Source organism: Diadema antillarum, unplaced genomic scaffold (genome assembly GCF_040938485.1).
Source record: "Diadema antillarum isolate AM-2024a unplaced genomic scaffold, OU_Dant_1.0 scf00000049, whole genome shotgun sequence".
Taxonomy (NCBI): domain Eukaryota; kingdom Metazoa; phylum Echinodermata; class Echinoidea; order Diadematoida; family Diadematidae; genus Diadema; species Diadema antillarum.
Genome location: NW_027270938.1, coordinates 1751673 through 1771010, shown reverse-complemented (window position 1 = coordinate 1771010; position 19338 = coordinate 1751673). Strand labels below are relative to the sequence as shown.

General features: G+C 37.2%; 1 protein-coding gene across 1 annotated transcript; it reads left to right on the top strand.

Annotated features, from left to right (window-relative positions):
- Positions 1 to 2634: 2634 nt before the first annotated feature.
- On the top strand, positions 2635 to 7408 carry LOC139715450 (adenosine receptor A2a-like). The gene is made up of 2 exons (XM_071627023.1): positions 2635 to 2859; positions 6668 to 7408. The coding sequence occupies exons 1-2, from the start codon at positions 2635 to 2637 to the stop codon at positions 7406 to 7408; spliced, it is 966 nt and encodes a 321-aa protein (XP_071483124.1).
- Positions 7409 to 19338: the final 11930 nt, after the last annotated feature.

Sequence of the window (19338 nt, the reverse complement as noted above, 5' to 3'; positions counted from 1 at the left end):
CTTCCTTTGAGTTTTACTTTTAGACCTTTTACTTGTTTTTTTTAGTTTAGTAGGCCTACTTTGTCAATCTCATGATTTCATTTTCAACTCAAGTCAAGGCATAGCCATGAGTGTCTTCGAGACTTTGACATCTTGCATGTCTTGCACACAGACGTTACGACTACGTCTACAGTACTCAGTAGTCTCAGAAGTAACGACATAAGTTGAAAAGAAACTATAAATAATATGATTTGGGATCTAATTTGAAATTGGATGGCGTTTACAGACTAGGCTTCATAAGCATCACGCGATTGAATACATGGGACTACACTCTACCGCAATTAATGGTTATGGTAGTCCAACTGAAACTGTTATTTTGAGCATGATTTTAATAGGATTATAGCTTACCATTCACTTCACTCGTGGACAGTGGGCTGGCTTAGGTCGTCATTCATCTTTCAGATGGTTTGGTTCTCACTCTGAGATCTGGATTAGGGCCAAAACCTAATTCTAGGCCAGTAAGTTGAACAAAGCTCAAAATAATAAACTGCGACGGTTCGTAAAACCCGCATTGCTCTTCACCCTAGCAATTCGGGTTTCACGAACCGGCGTATCTTTACTGCGTCGGTTCGTGAAACCCCTTTTTCTCAATTTCTCGATATTTCGAGTACCGTCGTTTTTTTCTTTCTTTGATAAAATTAAGAATAATTAATTTTGTGATCTAAAATTTTGGGATTTGGTAGAGTTTTGAAAGCACTTTCATTTGGTACCAATATCTCGATTTTGAAAATTTTGACCAAAATCGAAATAGCGTCGGTTCGTGAAAACGCCGACGATTTCATATCTGATGAATTCTATGCTAACCCCTTGTTTTTGTTTCTGTTTGCTCAAAGATGGGGTCCTCTCTAATTGATTAATTGATTATTAATTGATTCAACGATGTGTTGATGACCTTAGAATGTGGACGGTAAGTTTGGCTCGTGATGCACCAGTGCAGGGCTTCTCAGACTGCGGAAATTAACGAGAAGACTCAGAAATACCCATCGAGGTCCTCTGGTTTAGAAGATTTGATAGGTCTAAGTGTAAACGTATATGCGTGTGTGTGTGTGTGTGTGTGTGTGTGTGTGTGTGTTTGCGTTAGCCGTTTGTTTAAAATAGGTGTCAGCATCAAGAAAGAGGTCTATTTTCAGTTTCAATTCAATTTTAACTTATTCCATACTTCTCATATCAGATGACATTAAAAATAATAGTTCAAATTCTATTACTTTGTCAATACTATATATGCGTATAATGTACACACACTCATTTCAATGATGTCTAATCGGCGTCAAAATTACGTTTAGGGTTGTATGCCTGCAGATAAACTTATAGACTTGTGTAGAAAATAGTTTAAATCACCGACTTGCATAAATTTCAAGATTTTGCACGAAACATAGCCTTGTATTATTTTGCGTATACATGCATCTATATGTAACTTTATTATTTTATCATTTGATATCATTTGCAAGTTGTATGTATACGATTGTGATATGATTCCTAATTTATACTGTGTTGTGTTCTGTTGGAAAAAGGAGAATGAAATAAAATGAAATGAAAAATGAAATGAAATACCATCGTGGGTAGCAGGGTTTTTATTTTTTGAAAAAACAACAGCAACCAGTTATTCACATTCAAGCAAATACTGTAAAGCTCTTCAAAACAGAGAAATCTCACTAACATTTTTAGATCTTTGCAGAAAGTATCAAAGAAAATTTACGACATGACAGCGTATACCTTTCTTTTTCCAATTTCGTTCAGAGTCACCAGTTAAGTGATCTCTGTCTCATTTTTCGAGGATTACTGATTGTAAGCGAGGTAAGACCTTCCGATCTGATCGGTAATAATAGCAAATATGCATTTTCCCTCCCGCTTTTTAAATCGGTGCGGAATAATCTGAAGACTTACGCTTTCTCCTCACGCCGAAATAGCAATTTCCAACGACTTTATTGCCAATGCCGCTGCTCTTCCTCAAATAAAACCGAAAAGACCTTTATGGCAAACTTCATCTCGTCTTCGGCATACGCGAGATTTTCCGGCCTTCTATTATCAGAGTAAGGGGACAAAAGGGAAAAAGCTTGTAGCGTAATTTGCAACGAGATCAAGGAGTGTCCAAATATGAGAAAAATGCACGCCTAATTTCGCTGCATGAATCAATATTTGAATACTTTTGAGTGCGATTTTTACCTCGCTCGTAATTGTTGCGCGCATGCGTGTTTTTTTTTTTCATTCAACGTTTAATGGTAAATGGCATGACTTAACAGTATTGTCCGAATCTCGATTAGAATGATTCCGAAGCATTGCGCCGGAGTTTCATGTACGATTGTCCTGTGGAAACTCGTGGTACCAAGTACTAAGTTACTCTTCACAACAGATGTGTTTGCTTGTATGTGTGTGTGTTTGTGTCAGTGCGTGTTGGTGTATAAAAACTCCTGGACAGAGACATCCACTGTCAATTCAGCACTGTTTTTCGGAATTTCAAGAGCCACGTCTCACAAATTACAAAATCCAAAACAGCCTCGTCGTTCTCAATCCTCTGCGTCATTTAACAGGACATTGTGAAACTAACCGATATCGTCGTCAAAGTCTTTCTCTTTATTACAACGTCGCTGCAGAACCATGAATGACAGTAGCACAGCACCTACTGGGAACATCTACTTTGATTCCGTGCTCCTAACGATCTGCTCTACTGCTGCGCTATGCAATCTTTTCACCCTTTTCGCTATCCTTGGAATCCCCGCCCTGCGACGAGAGCAGAACATCTTTACCTTCAATCTGGCACTCTCTGACCTGGCCCAAGCCGTGTCTCTCATAGGCCAAGTAGGAGACGTGCAGAACGGAACTGTGAGTACCGCATGTGACGAATATCTGTGTTTATCAGTTACACTTCAGCGTTATAGAGGAAAGTCAGTCCAAAGATAAGTTAGTTTGATAAAAAGAGAGTAATATCTTACGAGTTCAACTGTATAAATTTGACTGAAATCAGATGAAAAATAAGGAAGTTATGAAATTTTGAAGTTTTGCTAATTTCTGCAAAACAGTAACGTTCTTGTACAGTCGATATGAATATGTTAATGAGTGAGCTGACCATGTCATACCCTCACAATTTTCCATTGATCGTGTGCAAAAAAAAAAATGACCCAAATTCAATGTTTCTATCGTTGAAGTCTGCAACATGATGTTACTCCTGGTTAAATAACTTCAGAATAGTGATCACATCCAAATATCACGATTTGAGCATCGGGCATAATTGCGTTTGAATGGAAAACTGGAAATTTCAAGATTTGATGTTGAAACTATATGGCAAGTTGTGAGAGATGACATCATCACTTTGCCATTTGCATATTAATATTAACCGTTCAAGAACTGTTTCCTCAAAAATAAGCGAAACTTCAAAATGTCATAACTTCCTTATTTTTCATCCGATTCCGACCAAAATTTTACCGTTAAACTCGTAATATTTTACTCTTTCTTATCCGACTAACTTATATCTGTACTGGATTTCCCCTTTAAGTAATATCATACTTCACCTTGAAAATCGGAATCCCCATAGTGTACTCAGGGGCAAAGGAGCAACACAGATGTGTTCTTGTGATGTTCAGAAACAGGTCCATGATGGGAATAAGTTTCGCCTACTAGTTTGGATACCTAGGTATATTGAAGGAAAAAAAAAAGATAAACACACACCCACAGCAGCCTTCAGGGGTCATCAAAGGATTTGAATTCATAGAGTAGAATTAGTCAAGTTTACACTCATCTTGATCATGTTTATAGTGCATCCGATAACAACAATTGCATCAGATGTTTGGGAAATTAGTGCTTCGACAACAACGAATGAAGAATACCAGTCTAGAATCTTTTCGAAAATCGCCATCTACGTACAAGGAAATGATCACAACTTCATTTGTAATATTAATGCCATTTGTTAACAATTGATCTGTCATTGTTTTAGCGCTCATTTCACTTTGAGAATATTTGCAAAGTGCTAGAGGAATCTGTTTCCAAAACTCAAGGGAGACTATTTTGATAGGACAAAATAACAGTACGACAAAATAGTAAAAGTGACGTGTGCCTCTATTCTTTTAATGCGTGTTGGTTGGGACACACCTTGTCATGATCGCGATTCACGAGCAAAAAAGAAAAAAGATAAAAGAAATCCGAAACATCATTTCTTTTCTCATATATTTTCTTCTAAATAAAACGAGTAATATAACAGCAGTGTATTTACTAGAGACTGATGATGCTTTACTAATTTACAATTTAGACAAAATACGCCAATGCTAATAAGTTTACATCAGACATTTTCTGCTTATAGAAGGCTGTGTAGAGCATCCACCAACTCAAAGAAAGTTCCTCAGCATTGTGTAGTCAGGAAAACATAAAAGCCAATCAACACATCCGCCATCACTGCGTATTGTTATTAAAGCGATGCACGCTACATTGTTTCAGTTTCAGTTTCAGTGAGCTTTATTTTTCCACTTGTACGTAACAGAAGATAAGTATGACAACATCGAACATATTATTCAGAAGTCATGAAAATATAAACAAAATGTCGCATTACAAATATATAATCCTGTAAAATTATGCATAGATATCATTTCAGATCTTTAAGTGTACAGATGGAGGAGACCGTTATCAATAAGCAAAACGCTTGACTTGAACAACGGCCTCTGAACATAACATGCCTTATAACAATGTTTTTATTTAACTAAAGGAAGGAACGGAACAATTATACACACGTAGAACAAATAGAGTAAATGTTTAGAGTATTTTAAATGTCATTTAACGAAATAGGACAACACAAGGTGGAATGTATAAAGACGAAAGAAGGACAATACAAAACAAAATAACACAAAGCCCGAGAATAAGGTATTCGAGTAGGAAGAGTAGAGGATAGAGAGAAGAGATGAAAAGCGAGGAGATACAGTGTTCAGGAGTTGGGAACTATAAGACAAAAGCGTAATTTCTCATTGGAGTGGTAAATTGCGAGAAGAATATTTTTATAAGATGATTTAAAACATTGTAAAGAAGAACTGCGTTTAAGGTCATCATTCAATGAGTTCCATACATCCAGTGACATCTGGACCATGATGTCATATAGAATTTTGAGCTATACAATGAGTTTAGGGTTTTCCAAATGATAATCTGTTGCATGACGGGTAGGATATGAATGAATACTATAATTTGAAATATACATTTCTTTAAACAAATCAGGGAGCTGAGTGTCGCATAAAAAACAAAAGAACAAGCCACATGTGAGAGAAATGTGTCATTATCACGTTAAAGTAAAGTAGTAGAATTTTTTTCAGTTTGCTTTTAATTTCCATTGAAACTGACTACCTGAGGATTTTAAGAGCGTATGATTATGATAAATTACATTTCTAAGAAACACGTATAATGTAATGTTATTAAAAACCACAGCCTTTAAGAGTGGATGTAATATACATTCATTTTGATAAATTGTCATAATACAAACGCTGTGGATTGTCATAATTTCAGATATGAACTGTTTAATCTCGTGATTGTTTCTTGAGATTTTCATTATGATAAGTTTGAAAAGACCGATACAGGTGCTTGAGTTCTTTCTTTGGTTTCAAAAACTCTTTCAATTAACAAAAAGTCATCAATGCCATTATCCAAGAAGGTCCAAGAAATTCCCGACCAATGTCTCTTTTACAGGCATGTCTGGTTTTGTATTTCCTATTCCATTACTTATGATAATCATAAATATAATGATAATAATGTTTCTATTTTTCTTCAGATTACTTAGATACGCTCAGAAATACCTTCCAAACCAGGATTCTTACATCTGCTGTCAATTATTGCTTAAGTTCTAATATGCTGTAAAAAGTCGGAATGCACCTTCCACTCAACTGAACGTAATTTACATAAATGCTTCCGTGTTTCTATAATGTGATTAACAAGTGACATTGCGGGGAAATCTGCAAGTTGTGGTCAGGTGTAATGGAAGGTGCTTTCCAATGTATTTTGCCTATTATATCATACCAGTACTTTCGCAATGGTTGACAGATGATATCACGAGCATCTTGGTTTAGAGGTTGTTTTCTGTGGACGTATCTAAGTCATGTGAAGAAAAACAAATAGAAAATTATCATCGAATATATTGAAGATATCAGAATATTCCTGTCGCCACAGAATCTCAACGAGCGAATGTGCACGTAAGCGAGGGTGTAGGAGGGGTCCAACACCCCCCCCCCCCCGTGGCCTCCCACGGTAGGGAGATTTTTCGATTTTCAGCTCTTAATGGTGCGGTCAGGTGCATACTTAAGTGACTATATGTTACTTATTTTGAAAGACAAAAGGAAAATATACCTTCAATTTGAGCTATGCTCATTATTAGTTGCCCAAATTGCTGACTTTGCCCGATGCGTGAGAAAAATGGGTGCCATGCGTGAGATCGTGAGACGACCCCTAAATGCTTGAGTCTCACTCAGAATGCGTGAGACTTGGTAGCTCTGAAGGTAGAGCCATTTCTAAAACTGTTTCTAAGAGAGAGCTGCTTTACTCACCATGCCCTGTAACACTATGGTCTCGTGGTGGCATGCAGCAAATGGAAGATGCGAATACTGGTTTAGATACAAACGAAAGCAGACGAGGTTCTTAACGTGTTTTCATCTGTTTGTCATTACAGCGCACACCAATTGTTGGAGCGCTGCAGGCCCCAGCAATGATCATGTCCATATTCAGCACTCTCGCTATCGCCTTCCATCGGCTCGTCGTCATCCGTCTCGACCCGTTCGGCAATCGCCATCTCGTCACGGCTTCGAGGTCCGTGGCGGTGTGCATGATTGCCTGGTTCGTCGTCCTCTTCGGCTATATCGCACTGCCAGAGCTATTAGAAAACAATGTTGGCTTGGTTTTCTCCGGAATACTTCCGGTATCCACGGTCACCTTTGTTTTCCTGCTTATCACGACGTTATCCTACGTGGTGATATACCAACAGGTGGCCACAGTTTCGAAGCAGGTTGGGCTGTCCTCCGAGGCGCAGGCGAGGCGCGCTGAACAGAACAAAAGAATCCTTCTCACGTTTGGTCTCGTGATCGGGACAACATTTGCAGCATGGTCCCTCACTCCCTGCGTCCTTCTAATTGTGTTCTTTGCTCCTCACCTCGTTTCGAAATACTTCCGGCCACTGCTTGATGCCAGTCTTATCCTGCTGTCCCTCAACTCTGTGGTGAACCCACTCATCTATTGGTTTCGCCTCAAGGAATTCCGGCAGCAGTTGCTACGATGTTTCAGGAGGGAGAGCGGAATTAGAGCATCCGGAGTATCGCGGGGCTCAAGCGTGAATACGAAGGTTGTTTCAGCTGTGTCGGCTACAGAAGCCGAATCCCGGAGTGGAAATATGAAAAGTGACAAGAACATTTTTTGAGTTCTGCCTTTTTTATTGTTCAGTGTAATACACTCGCACGCGTTGACCTTCTTTCTTAAGGATTTCAAGATTCACAACAATTATAAAGTCAAGGTATAGCTTGATAGACGCTCTGCCACTGCACTCACGATTCAACACTTAGGCACAGAGTAAAACAAGAACTACACTGCTTTATTTTCTATTTTACAAAGATACTACGGCTTAATTTAAAGCACAATTTTTAAAGGAGATCAAACATACTCTTTTCTTTTATTGCACTGCCAGTGCTGGAGAAACGAATGACGGTTTTTTTAGTACAGGTAGCAACCGAAAATCAAACGGAATTGCCTCATTGTTCATTAGGCATATAATGGATTACCACAACTTTAATTCAGCATTATAGATTCCAATTCGGAAAGAAAGGAAAAAGAAAAACAAAAATAAGTGTCCAAGCTAGACCAAACGAAGGCCTCCTCCATTTCTTTTAGAATTAATTTTTTTCTTTCTTTTTCAAATCAGAATCGGGGGTTCAGATACTACTCCATGACATAAATTGTCATTAAACTTTAGAGACAAATGATGGCTTGAAATTAAAAAAGTCTCAATAAACTTTGTCATCATTTAGATGTACAATATCTTTCATTGAGATGGTGTGTGCAAATGGATTATAAATGTGCATGGAAAATAAGGTTCTGGAAGAGTATTTGATTTGGTACGTTCAAATAATTATAGAATGTTATTTCCTGGACTGGAGTCGCCAGACGTTGAGGATGAGGGAGTCGGCGCTGCAAGAACAGGGACCCAAAACTGGAGATAAAATAGGTTCAACTTTGCACCCTTACTAATGTTACACTGGAGCACCTAGCTTTACGGGTGCAACTTTGAACCTTTTAGAACGGAAGGATCGGAAAGAAGGATTAAGTGTTCCACAATCTACAAGCAATGCTTTGGAGTGGACCTCTCAATTCTCATTTTACCCTCCAAACATAACTTTGTAATTCCTGTATGCGTGCATGTATGTTTTAGTTAGTTGATTACGGTTGATTGTCACACTTTGAAATATATATATATATATATATATATATATATACATATATATATGCTTATAATAGAATTTGTGAATTACGTTGTGTTATGTTTTGTTGGAAGAAAAATGAGAATGAAAAAATGAAATGAATGAAAGGATGCAAAGTTGCATTCGTTAATGCGCTCCCATTGTAATACTGTCAAAGGTTTAAAGTTGGACCTATCTTTTTAAGAGTGTAAGACTTGGTGCTTTTTTGACAATCAGCACTTAATTGATTCACAAATCTTGACACAGCCTGTATAAACAAATGTATTTTGTCCTTGAATAGGAGTAAAGGTAAATAAACTCGTTAGATCGTCCGTTAAGATATTCATGAACATTGGTATTGTGTATTTATCGGCTACTCTCCCTAAAACTGATACCTCCAAAGAATCAGAAAATATGGTATAGTCGGATTTCTTTTCGGTATATATATAAGTTGTCAATCAAATAGATCCTTAATCGTGTATACATTATTACTTAAACACCTGTATAGGAAAAAAAGGAGTGCCCTGAAGTACAATCTTATACTTTCTAAAACAACGTGATTTCATTACGATTAACACACTTATAGACAAATTGCTGTGTAATAATCAAACGACTGTATTGTTATCATCTACAACGTCAGCTAACTTTATTCAATTGCACTAAATGTATATTTGTTTTGCTCTCTGCACCGCAACGGTTTCCCTCAACGAAGATAATATTATGTTGAGGTGTATTATCAGATGGGTTAAAACAAACGCGAAACAAATCAATAAAGCAGATATTTCCTTTGACACCATTGATCGAGCGAGAAGTGCTTGTTCTGCTTGATACTTAATGGGTATGGAATAAAATAATTGTGATCCACACCGCTCGAAAGACCCGTTGACATAGAAACCTGGTGGTCTACGTATGATTGACAAGATAATGTCTTTTCTCAATTCGAGCATATAATTATTCACAGTTTTGGAGAGAAAACAATGTTTACGAAAAAATAGAGATTATTAACTCCAGTTGTGAGGAGCGCAATGGCGAAACGGAAGAAACAGGACACAATCAGGGAGGTGTTATTTTCTCCTCTGTTCATAAAAGGCTGTCAGTTAAGTGCATCAGGGTACATATCAGTGCAGCACTCAAGTACCCCTGGACAAGCATGGTATGCATGCACACACACACACACACACACACACACACACACACGCACACACACACACACACACACGCATACACACACACACACACACATGCACCAACAACAACAATAACAACCCGAAATCGGACAGAAAACACCTACATGACCTTTTTAGGGACAACAATTAGCTGTGTGACGATAGGGGAAAAAGAAATGGAGATGAGACCCAGTGAAATTATCCGTCATCCATTCCGAGCAATCTAAATCAATGTTGCTTATTTTAAATCCTCCTTTGATTAAGGTTGTCATCAGACTACTGGAAAATACATGTTTTTAAGTTAACGTTATTGTACATAAGTTTACATTATCATTAAAATATCTCGTTTTGAGATTACGAACTTTTATTCATATTCGGACTATCAGACCTCATCTCTTATTTGGATTAATTCACATTCGGTATGATGAACCTAATTTCCTCGTCGGATTAGCAAACCTTCGGATAAACGACAGTTATCTTACTACTTGACACAGTATTATGTACGGTTTTGTGCGTCAAGCCACAAAAATTTCAACAATTCAATAATAAAATATAGATATAACTTTATCCCGAAAGCTGCTATATTGTTAAGAAATATTTCCAATTAATCTTTTATTTCATTAGTGGAAAATTGAGCAAAGAAAATGGGATTCCACTGGGATTCGAACCCGAGACCTCTGGACTGCTAGCCCGGTGCTCTACCGACAAAGCTATAGAAAGCCCTAGTTCAGTGTTCGTCCCAGAAATCCTAAATTCTCAGTGCTCGGATGGTCAGAAGCTATAATAACAATGTGTTTGTGTGTGACACACACGCACACACTTACACCTGGCATAAGCCCGAAGGATAATTCAACTTGGGGATAATCGGTTTTTTTTTTTTTTTTTTTTTGGTTACAACTTCCACGTCAAGTTCTATTCTCAATATATTTTCCTTTCCAGTAGGCTATTGATATGTTGCCAAGTATTGTCTTTAATATCGCCAGTTGATCATGATCAAATATCAAATTCCTTGTCTTAACTTATAAGAAGGCCTAATATATGATTTCTATTATAATCATGCAATTCGAACAAAGATGATGAAGATGATCCAAAGGGCCAAGTTTAGGATTCATCTTCGATTTTAAAACTGATGTTTTAGATCAATAAAGACATCATCAAGAGGTCCTTAGAAAACGATGGAATTGTGGATGGTTAAGAGGAAGCATGGGTCCGCTGCACATACAAAGCAAAATGTCAGACACCATATTCAAAGGCACGGGCACAGTAATTAGTGTCAGAAGTAAATGATACAAATGAGGTGATGAAAAACAAAACAATTTCACACAGTATTTGAGAAACAAATTAAAATTTGCGTTGAAAAGTTCGCGCTAAAAAGATTTCGTGCTTTTTTAATCATCACTAAATTGATTCAAAGCACATGGATCAGCCTGTATGAACAAATTATTTTCTGTGTGAAAAAAAAAATAGGAGTAAAGGTAAATGCAATTATTAGTTAGATCATCTGTTGATGTACCCGTAGACACCGGCATTGTACATCAATCCGCTATACTCCCACTGGAAAATGCTTTATGGTCGCACTTCTTTAGAAGTGTAAATGTTACTTTCAATCAAACATTTTGTGATCGTGTATACCTATTACTTGATTACTTGAATACTTGGCAGGAAAAAGGAGTCCGCTGAAATGGTACCATATATTTCCGTGAACAATGTTATTCCACTTCGATTAATGCGCTCATAGACACAACAGATTATCAGCACCTGCAACGTCACCTAACTTTAATCAGTTGCACTGGTATACGTATATATATATATATATATATAAATTGAAACAAGAGAGGGAAAACTGACCAGAAACAAATGGCGAAAACTTATATATATATATATATATATATATATATATATATCTGCCCCGCAAGTTTTGGAAGATATACCGCAAGATATTTTCTATTGTATTATCAGCTGCATTTACACAAATGCAAAACAAACAACAACACAGATGTATCCCTTGATACCACTGCTCGAGCGAGAATGCTTGTTCAGCTTGATCCTTGATGGGTAATGGGATAAGGATTGACAGAAGCGAGGCCATCGCGATTGTTGTAGGGAATTCATCCGCAAGTCATGCAAGTAGTGGCGGCAGTGACTGCGGAAATGTATCTTTTTATTTCATTTTATTTTACTCGTTGTACAGATTTTTCTGGATCAAAACCGCTGGCATTTTTCACAATGGACCACATCACTCCAAAGATTCGTTGTCATAGGAACCATCTCGGAGACGAATGACCGACAAGGCAATGTCATTAGATTTTCTTATAAGTAAAACGTAGCATGATGTAAAATCTCGCACGGAAAAACAAATACATGTGAAGAAATAGAGATGAAAATCACGACTTTTGAGGGCCCAGGTATAATGGATAAGCAGTAGAGATGGGAAGCGATCAAAGGGGTCTGATTTTAACTTGCAGTTATATTAACATTTCTATCATTACTCATAAGATGCATTCCAAGAAGTGCATCAGGTCACGTTTATTGAGAAATCACTTCAGATTAATCGTGCAGTTGTTCTTTCACATTTCCTTGTGCATGAGTGACCACAATCAACCACAAAGTTCCGACGATGGTAATTCAAGAACCATGGTAATTTGACAATATTACTCAAATGCATTACATTTACTGAAATGGAGTTATCTGAAAGGCTCAATTGACGCAAACAAAATATTATAGCAAAAGTTATGTCGTTGATGTTCAATTGCATTCCCTCATCACAGGTACACTAGAATGTCTCATTACTGTATCTTACAGTGTGAGGCATTATAGGTTCGTATCTTTGGCCTACATTACAAGGGACATGGGGACAGAGAGCTCAAGTTATCACTCTTGTCATGTAAATACATCTATACCTCATAATAAATGTTTGTGGTGTCAGTGGAGAAATTGTCATGTTTCGAGAGCATGTTTACGCCTACATCCCCATTGTGACATATTCGTCTTTATCCGCGTTTCCTTGCGTTTCCTTATCTCATGTTTCAGTTAATTTCTACTGTAAGAAACAACAACAACAACAACGAAAAAGTAGACTTATTAAATTGCTGATGATATCTCGATGACAATGCTGTCGAGTCATAACTCTCCTGTAGATGTGTTCATGATAACGTATCAAAGATTGGATTTGATAGATGATATATAACAACTTTTTCCCCATTTCTTCAAACATTACTTAGCACGATACTTTCATGTCATATGTATTTTGTTTTTGTTTACGTTGCAATTTATCAAATGAAATATTGCAGTGAAGATTGGCTTATAACTATAAAGTCATTAGAAAATGTGTGAAGGGATTAACATTTCAGTTACAAATAATGTGCAAACTTATGTTAAGGCTTATAAAAAAACATGAAAAAATAAACAGGGCACTTTCATGATGTATTTAGAACTAAAATAAACGCGTTCTTTCCCCTTTGCTCGGCTGGTGTGTAATCTTTAATTTATAAAAGTCATCTTCAACAAGGAGTGACTTCACCCCTTAACATGCTTAAGCCTTAAATTTATTATCTCCTGCCACAAATACTGTCCTCATTATCTAACAATTCCAAAACTGTCAGATGAATCATTCTGTTATAAAGTGCTTTATACATAACGGCAGAACTACTTTGAAACGGGCTTGACGCGAATTTGAAATAATCTGATAAATAAGCTGATAATTGATCACTTTGACACTATGAATCTGGCGTGATGTTGGCTCTGGCGTAGATTTGGATCGCTCTCATACGTGCAGAAAGAGGACGAAATGTATCCTTCTATTTACGGAAAGAACAAAAAAGAAACAAGGGAGACGTAGCAATCGTTCAATGTCAAGTTTGTTTCCATTTTTTGACAAGAATATAATACACATCTCACTTTTTTATGTAAGAGAAATAATGTGAACAAGAGAACATAAATTGGACAGAATAACCAACTATCGTCGAAACCTTATAGGAACGATACATTGCAGAGATTGCTAATGTAATCAATGTCATGTATCAATATGCCTTTCGTGAAAAATGGAGGGACGATGAAACTAAAAGCACAATGCTTGTAGAATTGGGCCACTCGTGGAAAAAAAAATAAATGAAAACAAAATATAGTTGGAACAGCAGCAACAACAACAGCAGCAGCAACAACAACAAAGTTTTGAAGCTCACTAAAAGACAGAGGGACAAGCAGACACACACACACACACACACACAAATAACAAAATCGTAAGTCAATGTCGCAAATGTGGAGGAGCGGGTAGCGCAACAGCTGATTGTTTATTTTGAATCAACCAGTACTCAACCAGTACCTTCTTCGAAATTAGTAATGAACACAAGGAGCATGACTGATGAAGGTGATAGATGACTGGATCTTTGCGCATGATCAAGATTATTTTAATTGGACAGTATCATAGGGCTAGTTAACTGAAGAAAGCGTTTGAACTGCATCATCAAGCATTTATCTTTAGGTTTTGTGACACTTTAGTGTTGATTTTTTTCTTTTTCCAGTATTTTCTCACTGGAATGCATATCCGACATAATTAAGTTGATTGTGTATTATCTGATGGTTCATGTATTATCTGATGGAAGATATGATTTGTGGGGTACATCAAGACTCACTTCACATTCACATTACTAAAACTTTTAATAATGTGGAAATGTGTTAATTCTAATAATGTGGAAATGTGTTAAAACGAAGTTTTGTGTACATATTCATTTAATGAATTTGTATACAAATCTGTGTAGGCTATATATAATTCTTAACATACTTGTGTATCATTACCCATAACTCTCACATAACATACAGACAAACAGTGCTGATTACACTATCATGCCCAGTAATCTTCAAGAAAAGAGCATTTAATGATGTGATATTATGCCTGCTTCTTACTGCAAAGCAACACAATTATACGTTTTGGGATGATTCCAAGGAGATTTGGGTTTGACTGTGAAATCACATTCTAAAGAATACAAATATCTACACACAGGACAAACAAATTACAAAACAAAAGTGACTATATAAGGCCTGCATTTCTAAAAACAAAATCAGTTAATGTGGATGAATAACCAGGTTGAGGGAAATCAGTTTCTTTGACCCTGGAATCGTCTTAAGACCCTCATCTACATTATTTGTATGAATAAAATCATTTTCCTACTCCACACATAATTATAAACTCAGCAACTATGCGGTCCCCATCGTTGTCCATTTGGTTAGGAGACAACCTTTCCTTTCATTTGATATATGACATAACAAGGATGATAGGGTCCTATCGCATGTATGCTATTGGTAACATCCAATATGTTGTACTGATAAACATAACTGTTTTCGTTCATTGAATTATCACAATATGTTCTGTCTGTGCACATCAAAGAATGTATTTCCCTCTTTCGTCAACATAGTATATGTGGTATGCATTTCAGCGTAGCATCAACTTTCAATCATATTTTGTAGACATTTTGGTGTCCATTCAACACTGTCGAATTCATGACTTGTATAAGTTTATCGATGTGTTACATTTAAAATACCGTCCTATGTTCACCACGTTTTCAAGGGAATTCCTTTGAAGCATGGATTCGTTTTAACGCAGGGCTATTGAAGCGTATCGCCCTAAGAGGTTTTGGGTTTTCAACAGTAAAAAAAAGGTCATTGAGTCCGAAGCTTATTCCAGTCACTACGGTGGTCGGTCCCTATGGCTTTGGCACGATCGGTCTGCCGTTATATCGATGACGATTAACCGTCAACCTACAAGGAGTTTCCAGGACGCAGCCGTATGGATTAGAATGCCGCTAAGACACTAAAATAGGCACTTATTCAACATCTGCATGCACTTGTTCACCGACCGGCGATCACAACGCAGTCCGCAGGAGACGGTTCGGGTAAGCTCTCACAACACCCTTATTATTCATCTTATTACTATAGGGTCCAATAGCTATGTCCTGAGTTCCACACATTTTTAAGTTCATTGAATGCATGTTATGCAAGTGAACGGACTCAAAAATTCCCTATATTTGAGAAAAGGCTATTGTTACACCATTATAAACCTTTCAAATTCATACTATCATCAGCACTGACTATTTCCGTGGCTCAAAGGAAAAATATATGTTATGACATCATTTGGCGTGTATCACGGTAATCTGGCTGTATTGTATCTGTCAAAGGTGTATTGATTCCCGATGCCTTTTTCATTCACAACATTGTACCTATACTACTTTCGAGGGGTTTGGCAGCCTTTTGTAAGTACCTACACAAAGCTTATATTTATCAGTGCAAAAGGAGATTGATTTGATCATTCAATTAGTAATAGAAAATGTCTGATAGATTACAGTGCCAGAGTAGAAATGTCTACATCATATCTTCTAAATGGACTCAATCTCATTAAATATCAATCGTGTAATGACTAATAATGTTACTAAAATATCCTGCAAAGTTTAGACCAGTTTTCTAAGATGTAACTAAAGGTAGCGTATTGGCAAATGAAGTGTTTTGAGATCTAGCGGTATCACAACCATTTGTCGTTGTCAAAATGCATGAATATTAGAAATCTGCAGACTCTAACTAAACCTATACATAATATCGCTACACTGCGAGAAAAAACAAAACATAGCGTTTCAACTCATTCGATTCCTTTAAAGTTTGTCAGATCAGCAAGTAGGCCCTACTATTTTGAAACCTGTTATTATTTGCTACTACAATATTATGAATGTACTCTTTATACGGGACGTTTGCTTTTGATCATAACATTCTCTGAAATTGGCTATGAAGGAATCATAATAATTTAAACCACAAATTTATTGATGAATGGCTAGAATATGTTACAGGAATTGTTACCAAGAATAATCTTGGTGGCGATTGTCACCCTCCACCAATACAAAAGCAAGGGATTTTGTTCAATGGAACTTTTTATCTTTATTTGCCACACCCAACGTTAAGATGGGGGCATGGGCTGTTCCACGCAACCGTACCCATTTCAGCTAGGGTGCATGCAGCAGGCGGGGCAGCTACACGCCGAGTTTAGGGAGTGGTCGGGAGTTTCTTATTGTCTGCTGACAGGATTCCTTGACTTCTGATTTGTGCACAGTTCACGCCGTGCTTTCAGGCGATTCAATTAAGGTTATTGATTTTTGTGGAAGAAACCAAGCTAGTGAGTCAGAAAGCCGAGTAGCTTCCCCTTTTTTAACAATGAGCTTAACAAACATACCTCCTTTGTATACATTACGCCAACCTTTACCTGCGCGGGGTTCCTTATAAACAGGGTTCAAACCTTGTAAAGAAATTGACTGCCTTGTGTTTAACGAAATGAGAACTTCCCACTGCATGCTACGTCTTTTCCTTACATTAGCCCTTTTCCCTTAGCTTTTCCCTTTTTATTATTTTCATTTCTTTTGGTTGGCATACGATTGCAATTGTTCATAACATTGTACTCCCCTCAGACGGTTTCCCCATTTAAATATGGCAATGATTGAAGAAATAATAAGATATTATTTGCTTGTAATTGCTGCGTAAAGAGACGTATAATTGAACATAGAAAATGCTCTTCCACAACCCCCTCCCCCCCAAAAAATATGTACCATCATCACATTCTATGCATAAAAAATGTATTTATCTATACATACAAAGTGATGGTTAAGGTCTTAATTCTAAACATATAAAGTGATGGTTATGGTCATTTTCTTTTTAATGTAATCATTCAGGTGTCCCAATAGTTTTTGGCGTCATCAAGCTTTACTTTTCACATGGATGCCTTCATGTATGGAAGGCATATCTTACCTTCTCTTACACACTACTTTTTTGTGAAGTCACTTCTTCTACCTCAGCATTTATATCCCCATTCTCCCTCTCTCTTTCTCTCTGTCTCTTTGAATCCATTATGGTACGAAGTGCATGCAATAGTTATTACAGCATGGTTTGAACCGTTACACGTTATGTCAAACTATATCCGTCCCCTCCCCCGTCATACCTATTGCCCCTTTTATATCGGGCAGTATAATTTGACAGAACATTTTTTTTTTGCTCGTGTACCAGAAGTGCAAACAGACGAATAGCTGAAAACCCAAAATATCCTTAGCACGAATGTTTTACCATTTCCCCATTTTGCACGTACTACAAGTCTCTCAGGTGATGCTTATTATGGTGTGGCCATCTTCCATTACATGTAAAATCGTCCTGGCGTCCTTGAAGCTTTGTCGCTGTTATGCTCTACTCTACACGTGGATGCTTTTGTACTTTCATGGAAGGCATTTTTCTTTTCGTTTGCTTCTCTCTTTCGCGCTACAATTTTGAGAATCCACCTCTCCTTCTCCATTGATTCCATCTCCCTCTTAAGTGAGGTACGCATTTCACGTATAAGTTATTACAAATGGCATCATTCTGAAAAGTTATACATTATTCTAGTATAAATTTTCTCTGCCTAGGGTCCCACTTAGATTGGACAGTGATTGACGAAGCATTGTTTTGTTGAAGTTTATTGTAAATATACGATCGATTTAACATAAAGATCACCTTCGCATGAATCGTCCTATCATAAATGTTTCTCAATCTTATTCATAGAAAATGATAAAAGTCTTTCAAGGGGTGGGTATGGTCATTTCTTTAATTTCACATCAGTCAGGTGTTCCTGATAGTTTTGCGGACTTCATGTTTTGCTTTTCCACATAATTGGATACATCCGTTGTTTAATACAAAGTTTGTCTCCATTTCTTCCATTACTTTTGAGATTCTTTTAAAAATCTTGAACGACATCAATTCCTTTTTTATGCTTTCTCTTATTATGATAAAGAAGTAAATATTGTAGTTATTACACTAGTTATTAATCAATTTCGATGTCAAGGGGACTAGGTAACGGATTTTTTTTTCCCCAGAGTGCAAGTTCACAGTGCATCTTACCTACACGCCTGGGGCCTATATGTCGTTTCAACACAGTTTTCCGCCCATTCTTATAGGCACCACTGAAACATCTTTTTAATCCTGTCCGGCTAAAATCCCCTTTCCCTTTCAGTTGCCTTTGTCTGTTAATAGGTCCACTGCTAAACAATTCTTCAATAGTACTTCGGACAATGAGTTCCAGTTTCTTCGGCACCAGTTTGGAGTTAATACCGTTCTGTTCAAAGTCAATGGGATCGTCCATAGTTAAGCTCTGTTTGCATGAGTGCGGAACAGCTCCTTCGGAATTAGGCCTGACTTTCGTTCACTGTGCCGTGAGTCATAGATTTTCCTCCTTAATAACTGCTTTTATTCTAGGGGTTTAGTTTTTCCGTCAGAAAATGGGGCATATTGCACGCTAAAGATTTTACCCCTTCATGTACTACATTTTCATTCAGATTCCCCTTCGCCAAATTCTGTATAAGATAAGTTTCAGGGACAGCAACCGACATTGGCAAAATCCATAACATCAGCATTCAAATTCAGGGAGTACATTAGAAAATTGCGATACCCTCATGACTAGGAATGACTCTCTTGTCGTAACATGTGTCATTCTACGGGCATTTGTCTCATTCTTTCAAGTAGGCTTACAGTCACACGAAGCGCCGATACAACATACCCTTCATTAGTTAACAGAGATAAGCAATTATAAAGAAAGAGTAAAAGCAGCTCCACCCCAATGTAAAATATTAATGTTACATTAGATCAAGACTCTTCTGAATAATTGTAATCGTTTTGCAATACATGATATACAAATGTATTAACATAGCGCGTGTTCCTCACATGTTGCATCATATTTG

Coding starts and splice junctions, on each gene's coding strand:
- LOC139715450 (XM_071627023.1), top strand. CDS start 2,635: ATGAATGACAGTAGCACAGCACCTACTGGGAACATCTACTTTGATTCC. Junction 2,860..6,667: donor GAGACGTGCAGAACGGAACT/GTGAGTACCGCA, acceptor TTGTCATTACAG/CGCACACCAATTGTTGGAGC.